Consider the following 16,670-nt stretch of genomic DNA (forward strand, 5'->3'; position numbering starts at 1 on the left):
AAAGGCACACTCACATACACACACACACACAAATTGCAAATTGTGTTAGATGCATAAAAAGACAAGGTCACTCAGTTGCAACCTGGCTCTCACAGTATGAGCCAATTGTTGTGTGTGTGGATATATATAAACACATGGATTCATATAAACATTAAGAGGAAATGATTTTAAAAGATTTTTAAAAACCAACTCTACTGTATAATGAGCTTCAAAAATATATTCTATATTCTCCAGCAAATCTAATATCTTGTAAAGGTAATAAATATGACTGAACAAAAGAAAGAAGACTTCAGTATATTTGTAAAATCTCTTCTCTTCCATAGAAATCTGGAAATGAAAATTCTTATCATAGTCCAACAACCAGATATGAACCATAGGATTGGAGGCAGACAGCACCTACAATCAAGATTTGTGACCCTGCTGGTCTCACCTTAGGGAGGTAATATCCTCAGAAGTGAGTGTCCTTGATGACAGAGTGGGGGACACCAAGAGGGACTAGGTCACTGAATCTCTGAATCTCGTGGATGATGGCATCTGTATAAGACATTTTTGCCCGATCTTCCAGAGCTGGGAGACGGTGTGCACCAATCACTCTGTCGATTTCTGCCTGGACTTTCTCTGAGAACAGTTCAAGTGGGAGGAGGGTATGTCAACAAATGCCCATAACAGTGGACTCAACCAAGTGACCTGAAAATGACCTGCAGACTGATGAAAGGGTCTTATAAGTTCTTTTCTAAGATGTTGGGTTATCGTTCCTCTCAATGAAGGTATCAAAAAAGAAAGTTAGAAACTTGTTTGTGAAGAAGTCTTATCTGTTATTTCTACTCTAGTTATGAGTTATGACAGGGGGTAAGTTGGGTAAGGACAGGTGGGTGGAAATTCATTCAACACTTAATGGTGCTTTTTGCTTTTCCAACTAAAAATGAGTTATAGCTGAAACTGGTGTCATCTCCTTTTGTCTCACTCACTTGCTATGTGATTTTAGATAAGTCATTCCCTCAGGCTGGCTTTAAATTCATTCCAATGAAAGAATGGAGTCTGCTGAGGTGAGAGTATCTCCAAGTCTGATCTGCAGACATCAACATGAGAACCAGTGAAGGTGCTTTTTAATTAGTTGTAATTTGGCAATATCTACTAAAAAGTCAAGTTCTTAGTCCACTTGAAAGAGTAGTTGGCAAGAGTCCTGTACTTTAGTAGACAGCAAAATGCACTGCAAAAGGTAATGCTTTAAGTCAGGAGCATTCTTTGAAAACCAGAAGGCACCTTACCATCACTCAGGGCAGACTGCAAAACACTTCATAAGTACAAACACCTTCTACACCAGAGGGTGCTTGCCTGCATGAAAAATTCTTTGTAAAATAAATCCTAAAGTACTTTGTCAACTTCAAAGAGCTTTGTCCCTAGCAAACTTTTATTACAAGTTACAAATGCCTGTGTGCTGTGCTTAGTTGCTCAGTCACATATGATTCCTTGCAGTCCCATGGACTATAGCCCACCTGACTCCTCTGTCCATGGGGATTCTCCAGGCAAGAATATTGAAGTGGGTTGCCATGCCCTCCTCCAGGGGAATCTTCCCAATGCAGGGATCCAACCCAGGTCTCCCCCATTGCAGGAGGATTCTTTACCAGCTGAGTTACCAGGGAAGCCCTCTAGGGGTGATTTTTTTTTTCCCCCAGATCGCTCAGGACAGAAGTTATCTGTCTCAGCCTCTCAGCCTCCCAGCATGGCCTTAGAGACCCTCATTCCTTCCCCGCCCTCACCTCCTATAAGCCCAGCTCACCGAAGACACCAGGGTTCTTAAGAAGGAGTAGAAACCCAAAGCAGAGTGTGGAGCTGGAGGTCTCTGTACCAGCAAAGAACAGTGAGAGCACCGTGTTAACGAGATGCTCCTGGTGAAACTCACTCTCAGGATTTGAGCGCTCCTAGAGATGGAGATGGGTGATTCTTAACATTTCCCCCTGCAGAAATTCCCCATTTCTGAGTCTTCTTATCTCCCTACCAACACCATGTTCCTCTTCTTTTTCTTGAACATTTTTTTCTCTAATCAAGGCCAGTTCAGTTCAGTTCAGTTCAGTTACTCAGTCGTGTCCGACTCTTTGTGACCCATGAATTTCAGCACACCAGACCTCCCTGTCCATCACCAACTCCTGGAGTTCACTCAGACTCACATCCATCGAGTCAGTGATGCCATCCAGCCATCTCATCCTCTGTTGTCCCCTTCTCCTCCTGCCCCCAATCCCTCCCAGCATCAGAGTCTTTCCCAATGAGTCAACTCTTTGCATGAGGTGGCCAAAGTACTGGAGTTCAGCTTCAGCATCATTCCCTCCAAAGAAATCCCAGGGCCGATCTCCTTCAGAATGGACTGGTTGGATCTCCTTGCAGTCCAAGGGACTCTCAAGAGTCTTCTCCAACAACAAGGTACCAAAAGGGTGAGCTCCAGAGTGAAAGTGTCTGGACTTCAAATTCTGGCCCTAACATTTACCAGCTGTGTGTATTTGGGCAAGGAATATAACCTCTTTGTGCCTTGGCACATCCTCATGGAGTTGTTTTGATAATGTATGATAAGCTCAATGAAAATTAGAGGTTAATTTCTTGATGTCATTGCTGTTGTTGATTTTCTCTGTCCTGGGGTGTCATTGCACTCCTGATTGGCCTTTGCAGTTTACATTCCAGGGATATTGCTGAATATATTTAACAACTAGTAGGCACATTACTTTGCTGACTAAGGTCCGTTTAGTCAAGGCTATGGTTTTTCCTGTGGTCATGTATGGAGGTGAGAGTTGGACTGTGAAGAAGGCTGAGTGCCAAAGAATTGATGCTTTTGAACTGTGGTGTTGGAGAAGACTCTTGAGAGTCCCTTGGACTGCAAGGAGATCCAACCAGTCCATTCTGAAGGAGATCGGCCCTGGGATTTCTTTGGAAGGAATGATACTAAAGCTGAAACTCCAGTACTTTGGCCACCTCATGCAAAGAGTTGACTCATTGGAAAAGACTTTGATGTGGGGAGGGATTGGGGGCAGGAGGAGAAGGGGACAACAGAGGATGAGATGGCTGGATGGCATCACTGACTCGATGGATGTGAGTCTGAGTGAACTCCGGGAGTTGGTGATGGACAGGGAGGCCTGGCGTGCTGTGATTCATGGGGTCGCAAAGAGTCAGACATGACTGAGCAACTGAAATGAACTGAACTGAACTGAACTGAGGCACTTGCCAGAACAGACATTGATCTCAATCAGTTAGAACAGCTGTGGGCTTCTGACTAATCAGAACAGACTCAGTTCTGTGCCTCTCAGAATTGGAGGAAGGAATGAGATCCATCTCAGAGTAAGCTTACTGGGCCACATGTTAACTCCTTGGTCTTAATCTCTTTAAAAGCATTCCAGAAGGAAGGCTTGGAGAGGATTAGGAAGGAATAGAGGGAAGGTATTGGACCATGGACTGCTTTCTAATCCTTAGAGAAGTATTTCAACATTTAAAGAACACGTACATCCCACACAAAGAAACTAGCTCAATGACAGTAGTGTGTCCATCAGTCTCTTTCTGGCTCCCCCAGGGCAGCCCTTGCCTTGTCCATATTTAACAACTGATATGGCTGTTGCCAGACCAATCAGAACAGACATTGGCCTGCACCAATCAGAACAGACATTGGTCTTTATCAATCTGAATATACATGGAGCTTGACCAATCAGAACAGTCTTGACTATCACAACTGGGGGAAGGAGTGAGCTGTGTCTCAGAGAAAGCTTACTGGACACATGTTAACTGCTTAGTTACCAGCTCTTTAAAGGCTGTTTGGAGGAAGGCTTGGAGAGGCATAGGGAGAAATGGTGGGGGATTATGGATCTTGGCTTTCTTGCTAATCCTTAAGGAACTACTTCAACGTTTAAAGAACACATACATCGCACCGAAAGATATTAGTTCAATGTCAGTACAGTTTCCATCACTCTGATTCCCATCCCCAATGCATATCCGGGGCAGGTCTTGCCTTGTCCATGCGAAGCAGGAAGGAATCAATGAAGTCCTTAGGGCCACTGGGATCCAGCATCTTCTGGTGCCTCTCCACGTTCTCAGTGATAAAAGCTTTCACTTCTTCAATCATGCTGTACAAGCGGATGTGTTTGCCAGGAAAGTGTTTCAAGATGCCCGGGAAGATTTCAAACACCTACAGGGCAGCCAACAAGGCACAGAACCCATTGTATTCACTGGGCTGGTTCTGTGAGTGTTGATGCTTTGAGCTGCACACGTAGCAACATCTAAAGGGCATCGTTCACCCCGTGGACTTGGAGGGTGTGCCTCCCAACTGAGTGTGCATGCACACACTCATACACACACACATACTCACACACACATGCAAACAGTGGTGCCTGGACCTCTGCACCCAGTCCCAGTCACTCTCACATCTACTGAGGTTCCTTCTCTCGAAGCCCGTCCTGTCCAAGGCCTGATTTAGACCCCCAAACTGACGGACGGCCTCACCTGGGAGGGCCACTAAACCTTCTGTGTTTAGTGTTCAGGACAGAAAAAGTATCTGATCTCTTTCTGGGGTCCACCACCCTAATTGCTGGCCCACTATGCAGTTGATGACTCACCTGGGTGTAGAAGGAGGAGAGAATGATGAAGATTTCATTAAGTAAATGTAGCAGCTGTAATAGTCTAGGGTCCTGATAATTAAAGCGCTCACCAAAGACAATGGAGCAGATTATGTTGGCACTGATGGAGTTAAAAAGGAAATGAGGATCCAGGTAGGCCCCTGAGGAGAGAGATCTGTCATGGGGGGAGGGGTCCCCTGCACAGTCCTTCTGATTGGCTCTGACCTGACTGGTGCCATCTCATCCTGGCTGGTGCCATCTCATCCTAGCTCCTTTGATTAGTTTCTTTGTCTTTCCCTTGGCTGACTGGGCTTTCATTGGGTATCTAAGATTTTCTTTCTGAAAGTCTTCACCTCTGAGTCTTTTGTTGCTTTTCTTGGTCTATGTCTTGGGCTGACTTTCTCTGGACTTTCTCTGGTCTTTTCATTAACTCTACTCACTCTTTCTTTCAGACTCACTCCTTCTTCTCTGTTCTCTTGCCACATCTTTGTAGCCCCTCTCCTTAACCTCATTGACATTCCGTGTTCCCCTGACTTTAAGTCCCTACTCCCTTGACTTTTTGCTTTCACTTTTCCTTGCAGTTTCTGTTCCTAGATTTATTGTGTCACCTTCTCCATATCTCTCTGTCTTGCTTTTGCTGTGTTTCTCTGTCTATGCTCTCTGTGCTTCTGTCTACTTTCTCTGCCTCTCCCTCTCTCTTTACTAGTCTCTGCCTCTCTCTGTTTTTCCTCATTCTCTTTCTCTTTTTCTGTCTCTATCTCCTTCTCCTCTGTTTATCTGAACCTATTTCTGCCTCTCTCTGTCTTCGTCTCTGGATCTCTCTTTATCAGTCACACGCCTTCTCCCTCTCTCTCACCCCATCTCATCCCCACCTCCACCCAGTCTGCACTCACCCTGGGATTTCCGAAGCTCCTCCACCAGAGACTGAGCCTCCTCCTTGATTCGTTCCTCAATCCTCCGCTTCCCCATCCCAAAGTCCTTCATGGTGGTCACAGAAAATTGCCGTAGAACCTTCCATGAATTCCCACTGGCAAGACCCAGACCTGATGGTGTGGTGTGGAGGGAAGGTTTTGAAGGCACATGAGATAGTCCCTCCTCCTCTCCCTAATCCTCACCCCTATCCCCCCACTCACCTGGTTCCTGGAAGAGAGAGTCAATGATGGTGATGTGCCCTCGGCCAGAGAACGCTTCAGCCTGATCCACCAGAGCCTCCTTCATTGCTTCGTACCCCAACAGGATGACAGCTGGCCGAGACCCCAGATAGACGGTAAAGACATCCCCATATTTCTCCCGCAGCTGTGGGGGCAGAGTCCAGGTCTCACTCTCTGACTCAAGAAAAGGATCTCCACCTCACCCCTGGATCACACCTCCCAGCTAGCCTACCCTGCAGGCTACAGCCCCATCAGGGAAGAGCAAAGACTGGAACTCTATGGTTTCCTCCGAACCTCACATATATCACCTGACCCGAAGCATCCGCCTCTGTTGACTTTACCCTGAGCCCTCCCAGCTTTGCTTTTAAGAATTACAGAGGGCATGGTCCTAAGACGGTGGAGGAATAGGACAGGGAGACCACTTTCTCCCTGACAAATTCATCGAAAGAACATTTGAACACTGAGAAAATTTCACAAAACAACTTCTGAACGCTGGCAGAAGACATCAGGCACCCAGAAAGGTGTCCATTGTCTTCAATAGGAGGTAGGACAAAATATAAAAGATAGAGAGAGAGACAAAAGAGTTAGGGATGGAGACCCATCCCAGGAAGGGAGTCTTAAAAGAGGTTTCCAAGCACCAGGAAACCCTCTCACTGGTGGGTCTGTGGGGAGTTTTGGAATCTCAGAAGGCAATATAACCAGGAGGAAAAATAAATAAATAAATAAAACCCACAGATTACATGCCTAATGGCAACTCCCCACAGAGAAGTAGCCCAGATGCTCGCCACCAGCAAGCAGAGGCTGAACACGGAGGCACGGGCTGCATTGCTTAGGGTAGGGACCAGGTCTGAATGCCCTGAGGGCAATCTGAGGGAGCTAATGTGAGGTAGTAACCCAAACTGTAGGATAGCCAGAGAGAGAGTGAGGGAAAAAAAGAGAGAGAGAGAGAGAAAGAGAACTATCCTGCAAAAAGTCCTAACCTAAGGCACTGCAGGGCCCCCTCACAGAACAAAGGACTAAGCTAATACCAGAGGAGAGCTAGCCAGCTGTGGACTGGCCCATCCCGTGCCGGAGGCAGGGAGGCAGGCAGGTGGCAGCCAGAGCTGGAAAGGGGCAATCTCAGCCCCAGAGATGGCATCCTCTACCAAACTGCAAGCAGGCTCCCAGGTGCTAACCAAGACTTCCTGGGATTCTGGACAGCTGACATCCACCGGGAGGGTCGCAGCCAGAGATCAGCTCCCCAGAAGAGACACACGGTATACCTGAGACGGCGCGCCTGCTGTGTACCCAGGAAACCAAGTGGCTGGGACAGGGGAGGCAATAAGACACATCCACTACCTGGGGAGAGTGCACTCTCCAAGCACATGGTCCTTGAGCTGCTAGGACCTAGGAAAGGCACAAAATGCAAGCCCAATCGAGTCTGTGCCTTTGTGGAATACCTGAGAACCTGAACCTGAGTGGCTTAGACCTGGGAAGTGCACACAGCCCAGGGCCCACTTTAGACAGTTCCCCTGCAGAGCAACCTGGAGCCTGAGCAGTGTAGACTGGGAAAGCACACATGCCATGAGTGGGGGCAAACCCAGTGTGGCTGAGATACTGCAAGCACTCCCCACACATGCCAGTGATATTTGTTTGCAGTGTTCCTCCCTCCCCAAAGCACGATTGAACAAGTGAGCCTAAAGAAGTGACCACCTTCACTCCCTTGTGTCAGGGTGGAAATTAGACACTGAAGAGACCTGCAAACAGAAGAAACCAAAATAAACAGAGGGAACTGCTTTGGAAGTGACAGGTGCAACAGATTAAAGCCCTGTAGTTAGCACCGGCTACATTGGAATGGGCCTATAGATCTTGAGAAGAATAAGCTGAAGCAAGAAACTATCTGAAACTGAACTGACCCCACACTGCCCGCAACAACTCCAGAGAAATTCCTAGATATATTACTATTATCATTAAAAAATTTTTCTAAGAAAATTTAAAATTAAAAAAAATTTTTTTTTAAGTCCTCTATTACTCTCTCCCCCTTTTGACTCTCCTTTTTCTCCCTCAGGTCACCTCTATGTCCTCCCTCCCCCTTCTCTTCTCTACCCATATCTGTGAATCTCTTTGTGTGTTCCGGGGTGTGGAGAACACTTAGGGAACTGATTACTGCTTAGATCTGTCTCTCTCCTTTTGATTCCCCCTCTTCTCCTCCTGGTTACTTCTATCTCCTTCCTCCCTCTTTTCTCTATGTAACTCTGTGAACCTCTCTGAGGGTTCCAGACTGTGGAGAGCACATAGGAAATTGATTACTAGCTAGATTGCTCTCTCCCCTTTTCATTCCCCTCTTCTCCTCCTGGTCACCTCTATCTCCCTCCTCCCTCTTCTCTTCTTGATGTAAGTCTGTGAACCTCTCTAGGTGTCCCTCACTGTGGAGAATCTTTTCACCATTAACCTAGATGTTTTATCATCAGTGCTATATGGATGGAGAAGTCTTGAAGCTACTGTAAGAATAAGACTGAAAACCAGAGGCAGGAGGCTTAAGCCTAAAACCTGAGAACACCAGAGAACTCCTGACTCAGGGAACATTAATCGCTAAGAGCTCATCCAAAAGCCTCCATACCTACACTGAACCAAACACCACCTGAGAGCCAACAAGTCCCAGAGCAAGACATACCATGAAAATTCTCCAGCAACGCAGGAACATAGCCCTGAGCTTCAATATACAGGCTGCCCAAAGTCACACCAAACCCATAAACATCTCAAAACTCACTACTAGACACTTGATTGCACTCCAGAGAGAAGAAATCCAGCTCCACCCACCAGAACACCAACACAAGCTTCCCTAACCAGGAAACCTTGACAAGCCACTCGTCCAACCCCATCACAGGGAGGAATCTCCACAATAAAGAGGAATGACAAACTGCCAGAATACAGAAAGGCCACCCCAACCATAGCAGTCTAAACAAGATGAAAAGGCAGAGAAATGTTCACCAGGTAAAGGAACATGATAAATGCCCATCAAATGAAACAAAAGAGGAGAAGAAAGGGAGTCTACCTGAAAAAGAATTCAGAATAATGATAGTAAAAATGATCCAAAATCTTGAAAACAAAATGGAGTTACAGATAAATAGCCTAGAGACAAGGATTAAGAAGATGCAAGAAATGTTTAACAAGGACCTAGAGGAAATAAAAGAGAGTCAATCAACAATGAATAATGCAATAAATGAGATCAAAAACACTCTGGAGGGAACCAACAGTAGAATAATGGAGGCAGAAGATAGGATAAGTGAGGTAGAAGATAGAATGGTAGAAATAAATGAAGCAGAGAGGAAAAAAGAAAAAATAATTAAAAGAAATGAGGACAACCTCAGGGACCTCTGAGACAATGTTAAATGCCCCAATATTTGAATCATAGGCGTCCCAGAAGAAGAAGACAAAAAGAAAGGCCATGAGAAAATACTTGAGGAGATAATAGTTGAAAACTTCCCTAAAATGGAGAAGGAAACAGTCACCCAAGCCCAAGAAACCCAGAGAATCCCAAACAGGATAAACACATATTAATCAAATTAACAAAGATCAAACACAAAGAACAAATATTAAAAGCAGTGAGGGAAAAACAACAAATAACACACATGTGGATTCCCATAAGGATAACAGCTGATCTTTCAATAGAAACTCTTCAGGCCAGAAGGGAATGGCAGGACATACTTAAAGTGATGAAAGAGAAAAACATACAACCCAGGTTACTGTACCCAGTAAGGATCTCATTCAAATATGAAGGAGAAATCAAAAGCTTAACAGACAAGCAAAAGCTCAGAGAATTCAGCACCACCAAACTAGCTTTTCAACAAATGCTAAAGGTTATTCTCTAGACAGGAAACACAGAAAGGATATATAAACTTGAACCCAAACAATAAAGTAAATGGCAATGGGATCATACTTATCAATAATTACCTTATATGTAAGTGGGTTGAATGCCCCAACCAAAAGACAAAGATTGGCTGAATGGATACAAAAACAAGACCCCTATATATGTCGTCTACAAGAGACCCACCTCAAAACAAGGGACACATACAGGCTGAAAGTGAAGGGCTGGAAAAAGATATTTCACACAAATGGAGACCAAAAGAAGTAGCAATACTCATATCAGATAATATAGACTTTAAAATAAAGGCTGTGAAAAGAGACAAAGAAAGACACTAGATAATGATCAAAGTATCAATCTAAGAAGAAGATATAAAAATTATAATTATATATGCACCCAACATAAGAGCACCGCAATATGTAAGGCAAATGCTAAGATGTATGAAAGGGAAAATTAACAATAACACAATAATAGTGGGAGACTTTGATACCCCACTCACATTTATGGATAGATCAACTGAACAGAAAATTAACAAGAAAACACAAACTTTAAATGATACAATGGACCAGTTAGATCTAATTGATATCTATAGGACATTTCACCCCAAAACAATGAATTTCACCTTTTTCTCAAGTGCACACAGAACCTTCTCCAGGATATATCACATCCTGGGCCATAAATCTAGCCTTGGTAAATTTTAAAAAAATGAAATCATTCCAAGAATCTTTTCTGAACACAATGCAGTAAGATTAGATGTCAATTACAGGAAAAAAACTATTAAAAATTCCAACATGTGGAGGCTGAAAAACATGCTTCTGAATAACCAACAAATCACAGAAGAAATCAAAAAAGAAATCAAAATATGCATAGAAATGAATGTAAATGAAAACACAACAACCCAAAACCTATGGGACACTGTAAAAGCAGTGCTAAGGAGAAGGTTCATAGCAATACAGGCTTACCTCAAGAAACAAGAAGAAAGTCAAATAAATAACCTAACTCTACACCTAAAGCAACTAGAAAAGGAAGAAATGAAGAACCCCAGTTTTAGTAGAAGGAAAGAAATGTTTAAAATTAGGGCAGAAATAAATGCAAAAGAAACAAAAGAGACCATAGCAAAAATCAACAAAGCTCAAAGCTGGTTCTTTGAGAGGATAAATAAAATTGACAAACCATTAGCCAGACTCATCAAGAAACAAACGGAGAAGAATCAAATCAACAAAATTAGAAATGAAAATGGAGAGATCACAACAGACAACATAGAAATACAAAGAATCATAAGAGACGACTATCAGCAACTATATGCCAACAAAATGGACAACTTGGAAGAAATGGAAAAATTCTAAGAAAAGCATTAACTTTCCAAAACTGAACCAGGAAGAAATAGAAAATCTTAACAGATCCATCACAAGTACAGAAATCGAAACTGTAATCAGAAATCTTCCAGCAAAATAAAAGCCCAGGACCAGACAGCTTCACAACTGAATTCTACCAAAAATTTAGAGAAGAGCTAACACCTATCCTACTTAAACCCTTCCAGAAAATTGCAGAGGCAGGTAAACTTCCAAACTCATTCTATGAGGCCACCATCACCCTAATACCAAAACCAGATAAAGATGCCACAAAAAAAGAAAACTACAGGCAATATCACTGATGAACACAGATGCAAAAATCCTTAACAAAATTCTAGCAAACAGAATCCAACAACATATTAAAAAGATCATACACCATGATAAAGTGGGCTTTATCCCAGGGATGCAATGATTCTTTAATATCTGCAAATCAATCAATGTAATATACCACATTGACAAATTGAAAGATAAAAACCATATGACTATCTCAATAAATGTAGAGAATGCCTTTGACAAAATTCAACATCCATTTATGATTTAAAAAAAAAAAAAAAAACCTCCAGAAAGCAGGAATAGAAGGAACATACCTCAACATAATAAAAGCTGTATATGACAAACCCACAGCAAACATTATCCTCAATGGTGAAAAACTGAAAGCATTTCCCCTAAAGTCAGGAACAAGAAGAGGGTGCCCACTCTCACCACTACTATTCAACATAGTTTTGGAAGTTTTGGCCACAGCAATCAGAGAAGAAAAAGAAATAAAAGGAATCCAGATTGGAAAAGAAGAAGTAAAACTCTCACTGTTTGCAGATGACATGATCCTCTACATAGAAAACCCCTAAGACTCCACCAGAAAATTACTAGAGCTAATCAATGAATATAGTAAAGTTGCAGGATATAAAATTAACACACAGAAACCCCTGCATTCCTATACACTAACAATGAGGAAACAGAAAGAGAAATTAAGGAAACAATTCCATTCACCATTGCAATGAAAAGAATAAAATACTTAGGAATGTATCTACCTAAAGAAACAAAAGACCTATATATAGAAAACTATAAAACATTGATGAAAGAAATCAAAGAGGACACAAACCAATGGAGAAATACACCATGTCCATGGATTGAAAGAATCAATATAGTGAAAATGAGTATACTACCCAAAGCAATCTATAGATTCAATGCAATCCCTATCAAGCTACCAATGGTATTTTTCACAGAACTAGAACAAATAATTTCACAATTTGTATGGAAATACAAAAAACCTTGAATAGCCAAAGCAATCCTGAGAAAGAAGAATGGAACTGGAGGAATCAACCTATACTACAAAGCTACAGTCATCAAGACAGTATGGTACCAGCACAAAGACACAAATATAAATCAATGAAACAAAATAGAAAGCCCAGAGATAAATCCATGCACCTATGGACACCTTATTCTTGACAAAGGAGGCAAGAATATACAATGGAGAAAAGACAATCTCTTTAACAAGTGGTGCTGGGAAAACTGGTCAACCACTTGTAAAAGAATGAAACTAGAACACTTTCTAACACCATACACAGAAATAAACTCATAATGGATTAAAGATCTAAACGTAAGACCAAAAACTATAAAAGTCCTAGAGGAAAACACAGGCAAAACACTCTCTGACATAAATCACAGCAGGGTCCTCTATGATCCACCTTCCAGAGTAATGGAAATAAAAGCAAAAATAAACAAATGGGACCTAATTAAACTTAAAAGCTTTTGCACAACGAAGGAAACTATAAGCAAGGTGAAAAGACAGCCTTCAAAATGGGAGAAAATAATAGCAAACGAAGCAACTGACAAAGAATTAATCTCAAAAATATACAAGCAGCTCGTGCAGCTCAATTCCACAAAAATGAACAACCCGATCAAAAAATGGGCCAAAGAACTAAATAGACATTTCTCCAAAGAAGACATACAGATGGCTAACAAGCACATGGAAAGATGCTCAACATCACTCATTATCAGAGAAATGAAAATCCAAACCACAATGAGGTACCATCTCACACCACTCAGAATGGCTGCTATCCAAAAATCTACAAACAATAAATGCTGGAGAGGGTGTGGAGATAAGGAAACCCTCTTACACTGTTGGTGGGAATGGAAACTAGTACAGCAACTATGGAGAACAGTGTGGAGGTTCCTTAAAAAACTGGAAATAGAACTGCCATATGACCCAGCAATGCCACTGCTGGGCATACACAGCGAGGAAACCAGACTTGGAAGAGACACATGTACCCTGATGTTCATCACAGCACTGTTTATAATAGCCAAGACATGGAAGCAACCTAGATGTCCATCGGCAGATGAATGGATAAGAAAGCTGTGGTACATATACACCACAGAATATTACTCAGCTATTAAAAGGAATGCATTTGAATCAGTTTGAATGAGGTAGATGAAACTGGAGCCTATTATACAGAGTGAAGTAAGGCAGAAAGAAAAACACCAACATAGTATATTAACACATATATATGGAATTTAGGAAGATGGTAATGATAACCCTATATGTGAGACAGCAAAAGAGACACAGATTTATACAACAGTCTTTTGGACTCTGTGGGAGAAGGCGAGGCTTGGATGATCTGAGAGAATAGCACTGAAACGTGTATATTATCATATGCGAAACAGACAGGGTGCTCACTGGGATGACCCAGAGGGATGGGATGGGAGGGAGGTGGGAGGGGGTTCATGATAGGGAACACATGTACACCCATGGCTGATTCATGTCAATGTATGGCAAAAACCATTACAATATTGTAAAGTAATTACCCTCCAATTAAAATAAATAAAATTTTTAAAATGAAAAAAAGAAAAAGAATTACAGAGACTCCCTACATCCAAGCTATAGAATCTCTCCCTCTCAACCCACACGGTGTCACAGCTCAAAGTCTCACGTCTATTCGAATGTCTCTCTCCAAAGGGAACCCTCCTACACTGTTGGTAAGAATGTAAATTGGTCTAGCCAGTATGGGGAACAGTATGAATGTTCTTCCGAAAACTAAAAATATAGTTGCCTTATGACCCAGGAATCCCACTCTTGGGCATATATCCAAAGAAAACCATAAGTCAAAAAGATACATGCCCCCCAGTCTTTACTGCAGCACTGTCTACAATAGCCAGGACATGGAAGCAACCTAAATGCCCATAGATAGAGGAGTGGGTAAAAAAGATGTGGTACATACATACAGTGGTAAATTACTCAGCCATAAAAAACAATGAAGTAATGTCATTTTCAGCAACACAGATGGACCTCGAAATTGTCATCCTGAGTAAAGTAAGTCAGACACAGAAAAACAAATATATGGTGTCACATATACATTGAATCTTTAAAATAATGGTACAAACGGACCTGTTTACAAAACAGAAATTGAATTACAGATATAGAAAACAAACTTACAGTTACCTAGTGGGGAAAGGGAATGTGATAAATTGGGGAATTTGGATTAACATATATACACTACTATATATAAAACGAAAGTGTAAGTCACTCTGTTGTGTCCAACTCTCTGTGATCTCAGGGAGTAGCCAGCCAGGCTCCTCTGTCCATGGAAATCTCCAGACAAGAATACTGGAGTGGGTAGACAATCCCTTCTTTAATTATTCCACCTCCTTTGCCCTTTCCATCTCACCACCTGGAAAGACTTGAGGAGGCCTTTCTGGTCCATTTGCAGGACATTCCCCAGGAAGGGCAGAGGCCAGGGTCCAGGAGGGAGGTGGCCCCGGAAAGCAGGGCAGCCCCAGAGGAGCAGGAGGCCAATGAAGAGAATGAAGAACAGGATGGCGGAGAGAGCCATGGTCTGGGCCTGCCTTTGATCAAGCTGTCCCTCTTAAATGTAGCTTACTTTGTTGTTTGTTATTTTGCCCTATGGGTGGAATAGGTGTGTCAAGATCCTCCCTTGGCAGAGCTCCTGCTAACTCTCCAGAGACAAGAGGGAGCCCAAAGGACCAGGTGCTGCAGAGGCCACGATGTTTATCATCTCTGGATCCCAAGCAGCTTCTGATAAGCCCTTGTGGGTTGGAATTGTCTTGGTGGGCAATTCCCTTGAACAGAGAGCATGTCTCCCAAGGAAGAAGAGTGGTGTCAGCTCCAGGAACTTGTGGAGGCTGTGTTTAGAGTGTTGGCACCACAAGGGCAGCTCTCAGACAGTTTTGTCAGTGAGTGGCATTGCATCATGAGGGACTGAGGTTAGCTGGCCAGCAGTAATGGGCTTCCTGTGCCCGCTGGGGCTTGGGGTTTGTTTGCACATCTGCAGAGAGTGTGGTGTGGAGGAGGAGGTGGGGTCTGATGGGAGACCTAACTCCATGTGGGCTGAGATGATTCATGCATTCATTTCACAGCAAGTGTTTTATTTTATTTTATTTTATCTTATCATTTTATTTTGCCCCATTGTGTGACATGTGGAATCTTTCCCAACTAGGGTAGAAACCCGTGCCCCCTGCAGTGGAAGCTTGGAGTTAATCACTGGACCAACAAGGAAGTCCCTTCAGCAAATATTTTAGACACCTGTCACCTGTCACATACTGCTCCAGGTACTGAGAGTAGAGTGTTGAACAAGACAGTATGTTTTCCCTCATGCAACAGGCATTGAGGGGAAGGAGAATTCAGTTCAGTAGCTCAGTTGTGTCCAGCTCTTTATGACCCCATGGACTGCAGCACGTTAGGCCTCCCTGTCCATCACCAACTCCTGGAGCTTATTCAAACTCACATCCATTGAGTCAGTGATGCCATCCAACCATCTCATCCTCTGTTGTCCCCTTCTCCTGCTGCCTTCAATCTTTCCCAGCATTAGGGTCTTTTCCAATGAGTTGGCTCTTGGTATCAGGTGGCCAAAGTATTGGAGCTTCAGCTTCAGCATTTGTCCTTCCAATGAATATTCAGGACTGATTTCCTTTAGGATGGACAGGTTGGATCTCATTGCTGTCCAAGGGACTCTCAAGAGTCTTCTCCAACACCACAGTTCAAAAGCATCAATTCTTTGGTGCTCAGCTTTCTTTATAGTCCAACTCTCACATCCATACATGACTACTGGAAAAACCATAGCTTTGAGTAGATGGACATTTGTTGGCAAAGTAATGTTTCTGCTTTTTAATATGCTGTCTAGGTTAGTCATAGTTTTTCTTCCAAGGAGCAAGCATCTTTTAATTTCATGGCTGCAGTCACCATCTGCAGTGATTTTGGAGCCCAAGAAAATAAAGTCTGTCACTGTTTCCATTGTTTCCCCATCTATTTGCCATAAAGTAATGGAACCAGATGCCATGATGTTAGTTTTGTGAATGTTGAATTTTAAGCCAGTTTTTTCACTCTTCTCTTTCACTTTCATCAAGAGGCTCTTTAGTTCCTGTTTGCTTTCTGCCAAAAGGGTGGTGTTATCTGCATATCTGAGGTTATTGATATCTCTCCTGGCAATCTTGATTCCAGCTTGTGCTTCATCCAGCCCGGCATTTTGCATGATGTACTTTGCATTATGTAAGTTAAATAAGCAGGGTGATAATTTACAGTCTTGACATACTCCTTTTCCAGTTTAGAACCAGTCAGTTGTTCCATGTCCAGTTCTAATGTTGCTTCTTGACCTTCATACTGATTTCTCAAGAAGAAGGTAAGGTGGTCCGGTATTTCCATCTCTTGAAGAGTTTTCCACAGTTTGTTGTGATCTACACAGTCAAAGGCTTGCCATAGTCAGTAAAGTAGAAGTAGATGTTT

At 42.7% G+C, this 16,670-nt stretch overlaps 1 protein-coding gene across 1 annotated transcript; it reads right to left on the reverse strand.

Moving 5' to 3' along the window:
• Positions 1-448: 448 nt before the first annotated feature.
• Positions 449-14,763, reverse strand: LOC128063735 (cytochrome P450 2B4-like). The gene is made up of 7 exons (XM_052656547.1): positions 14,599-14,763; positions 5,723-5,885; positions 5,483-5,632; positions 4,590-4,750; positions 3,986-4,162; positions 1,781-1,922; positions 449-618 (listed from the first exon to the last, which is right to left on the reverse strand). The coding sequence occupies exons 1-7, from the start codon at positions 14,761-14,763 to the stop codon at positions 449-451; spliced, it is 1,128 nt and encodes a 375-aa protein (XP_052512507.1).
• Positions 14,764-16,670: the final 1,907 nt, after the last annotated feature.

This window comes from Budorcas taxicolor, chromosome 18 (assembly GCF_023091745.1).
Source record: "Budorcas taxicolor isolate Tak-1 chromosome 18, Takin1.1, whole genome shotgun sequence".
NCBI classification, from domain to species: domain Eukaryota; kingdom Metazoa; phylum Chordata; class Mammalia; order Artiodactyla; family Bovidae; genus Budorcas; species Budorcas taxicolor.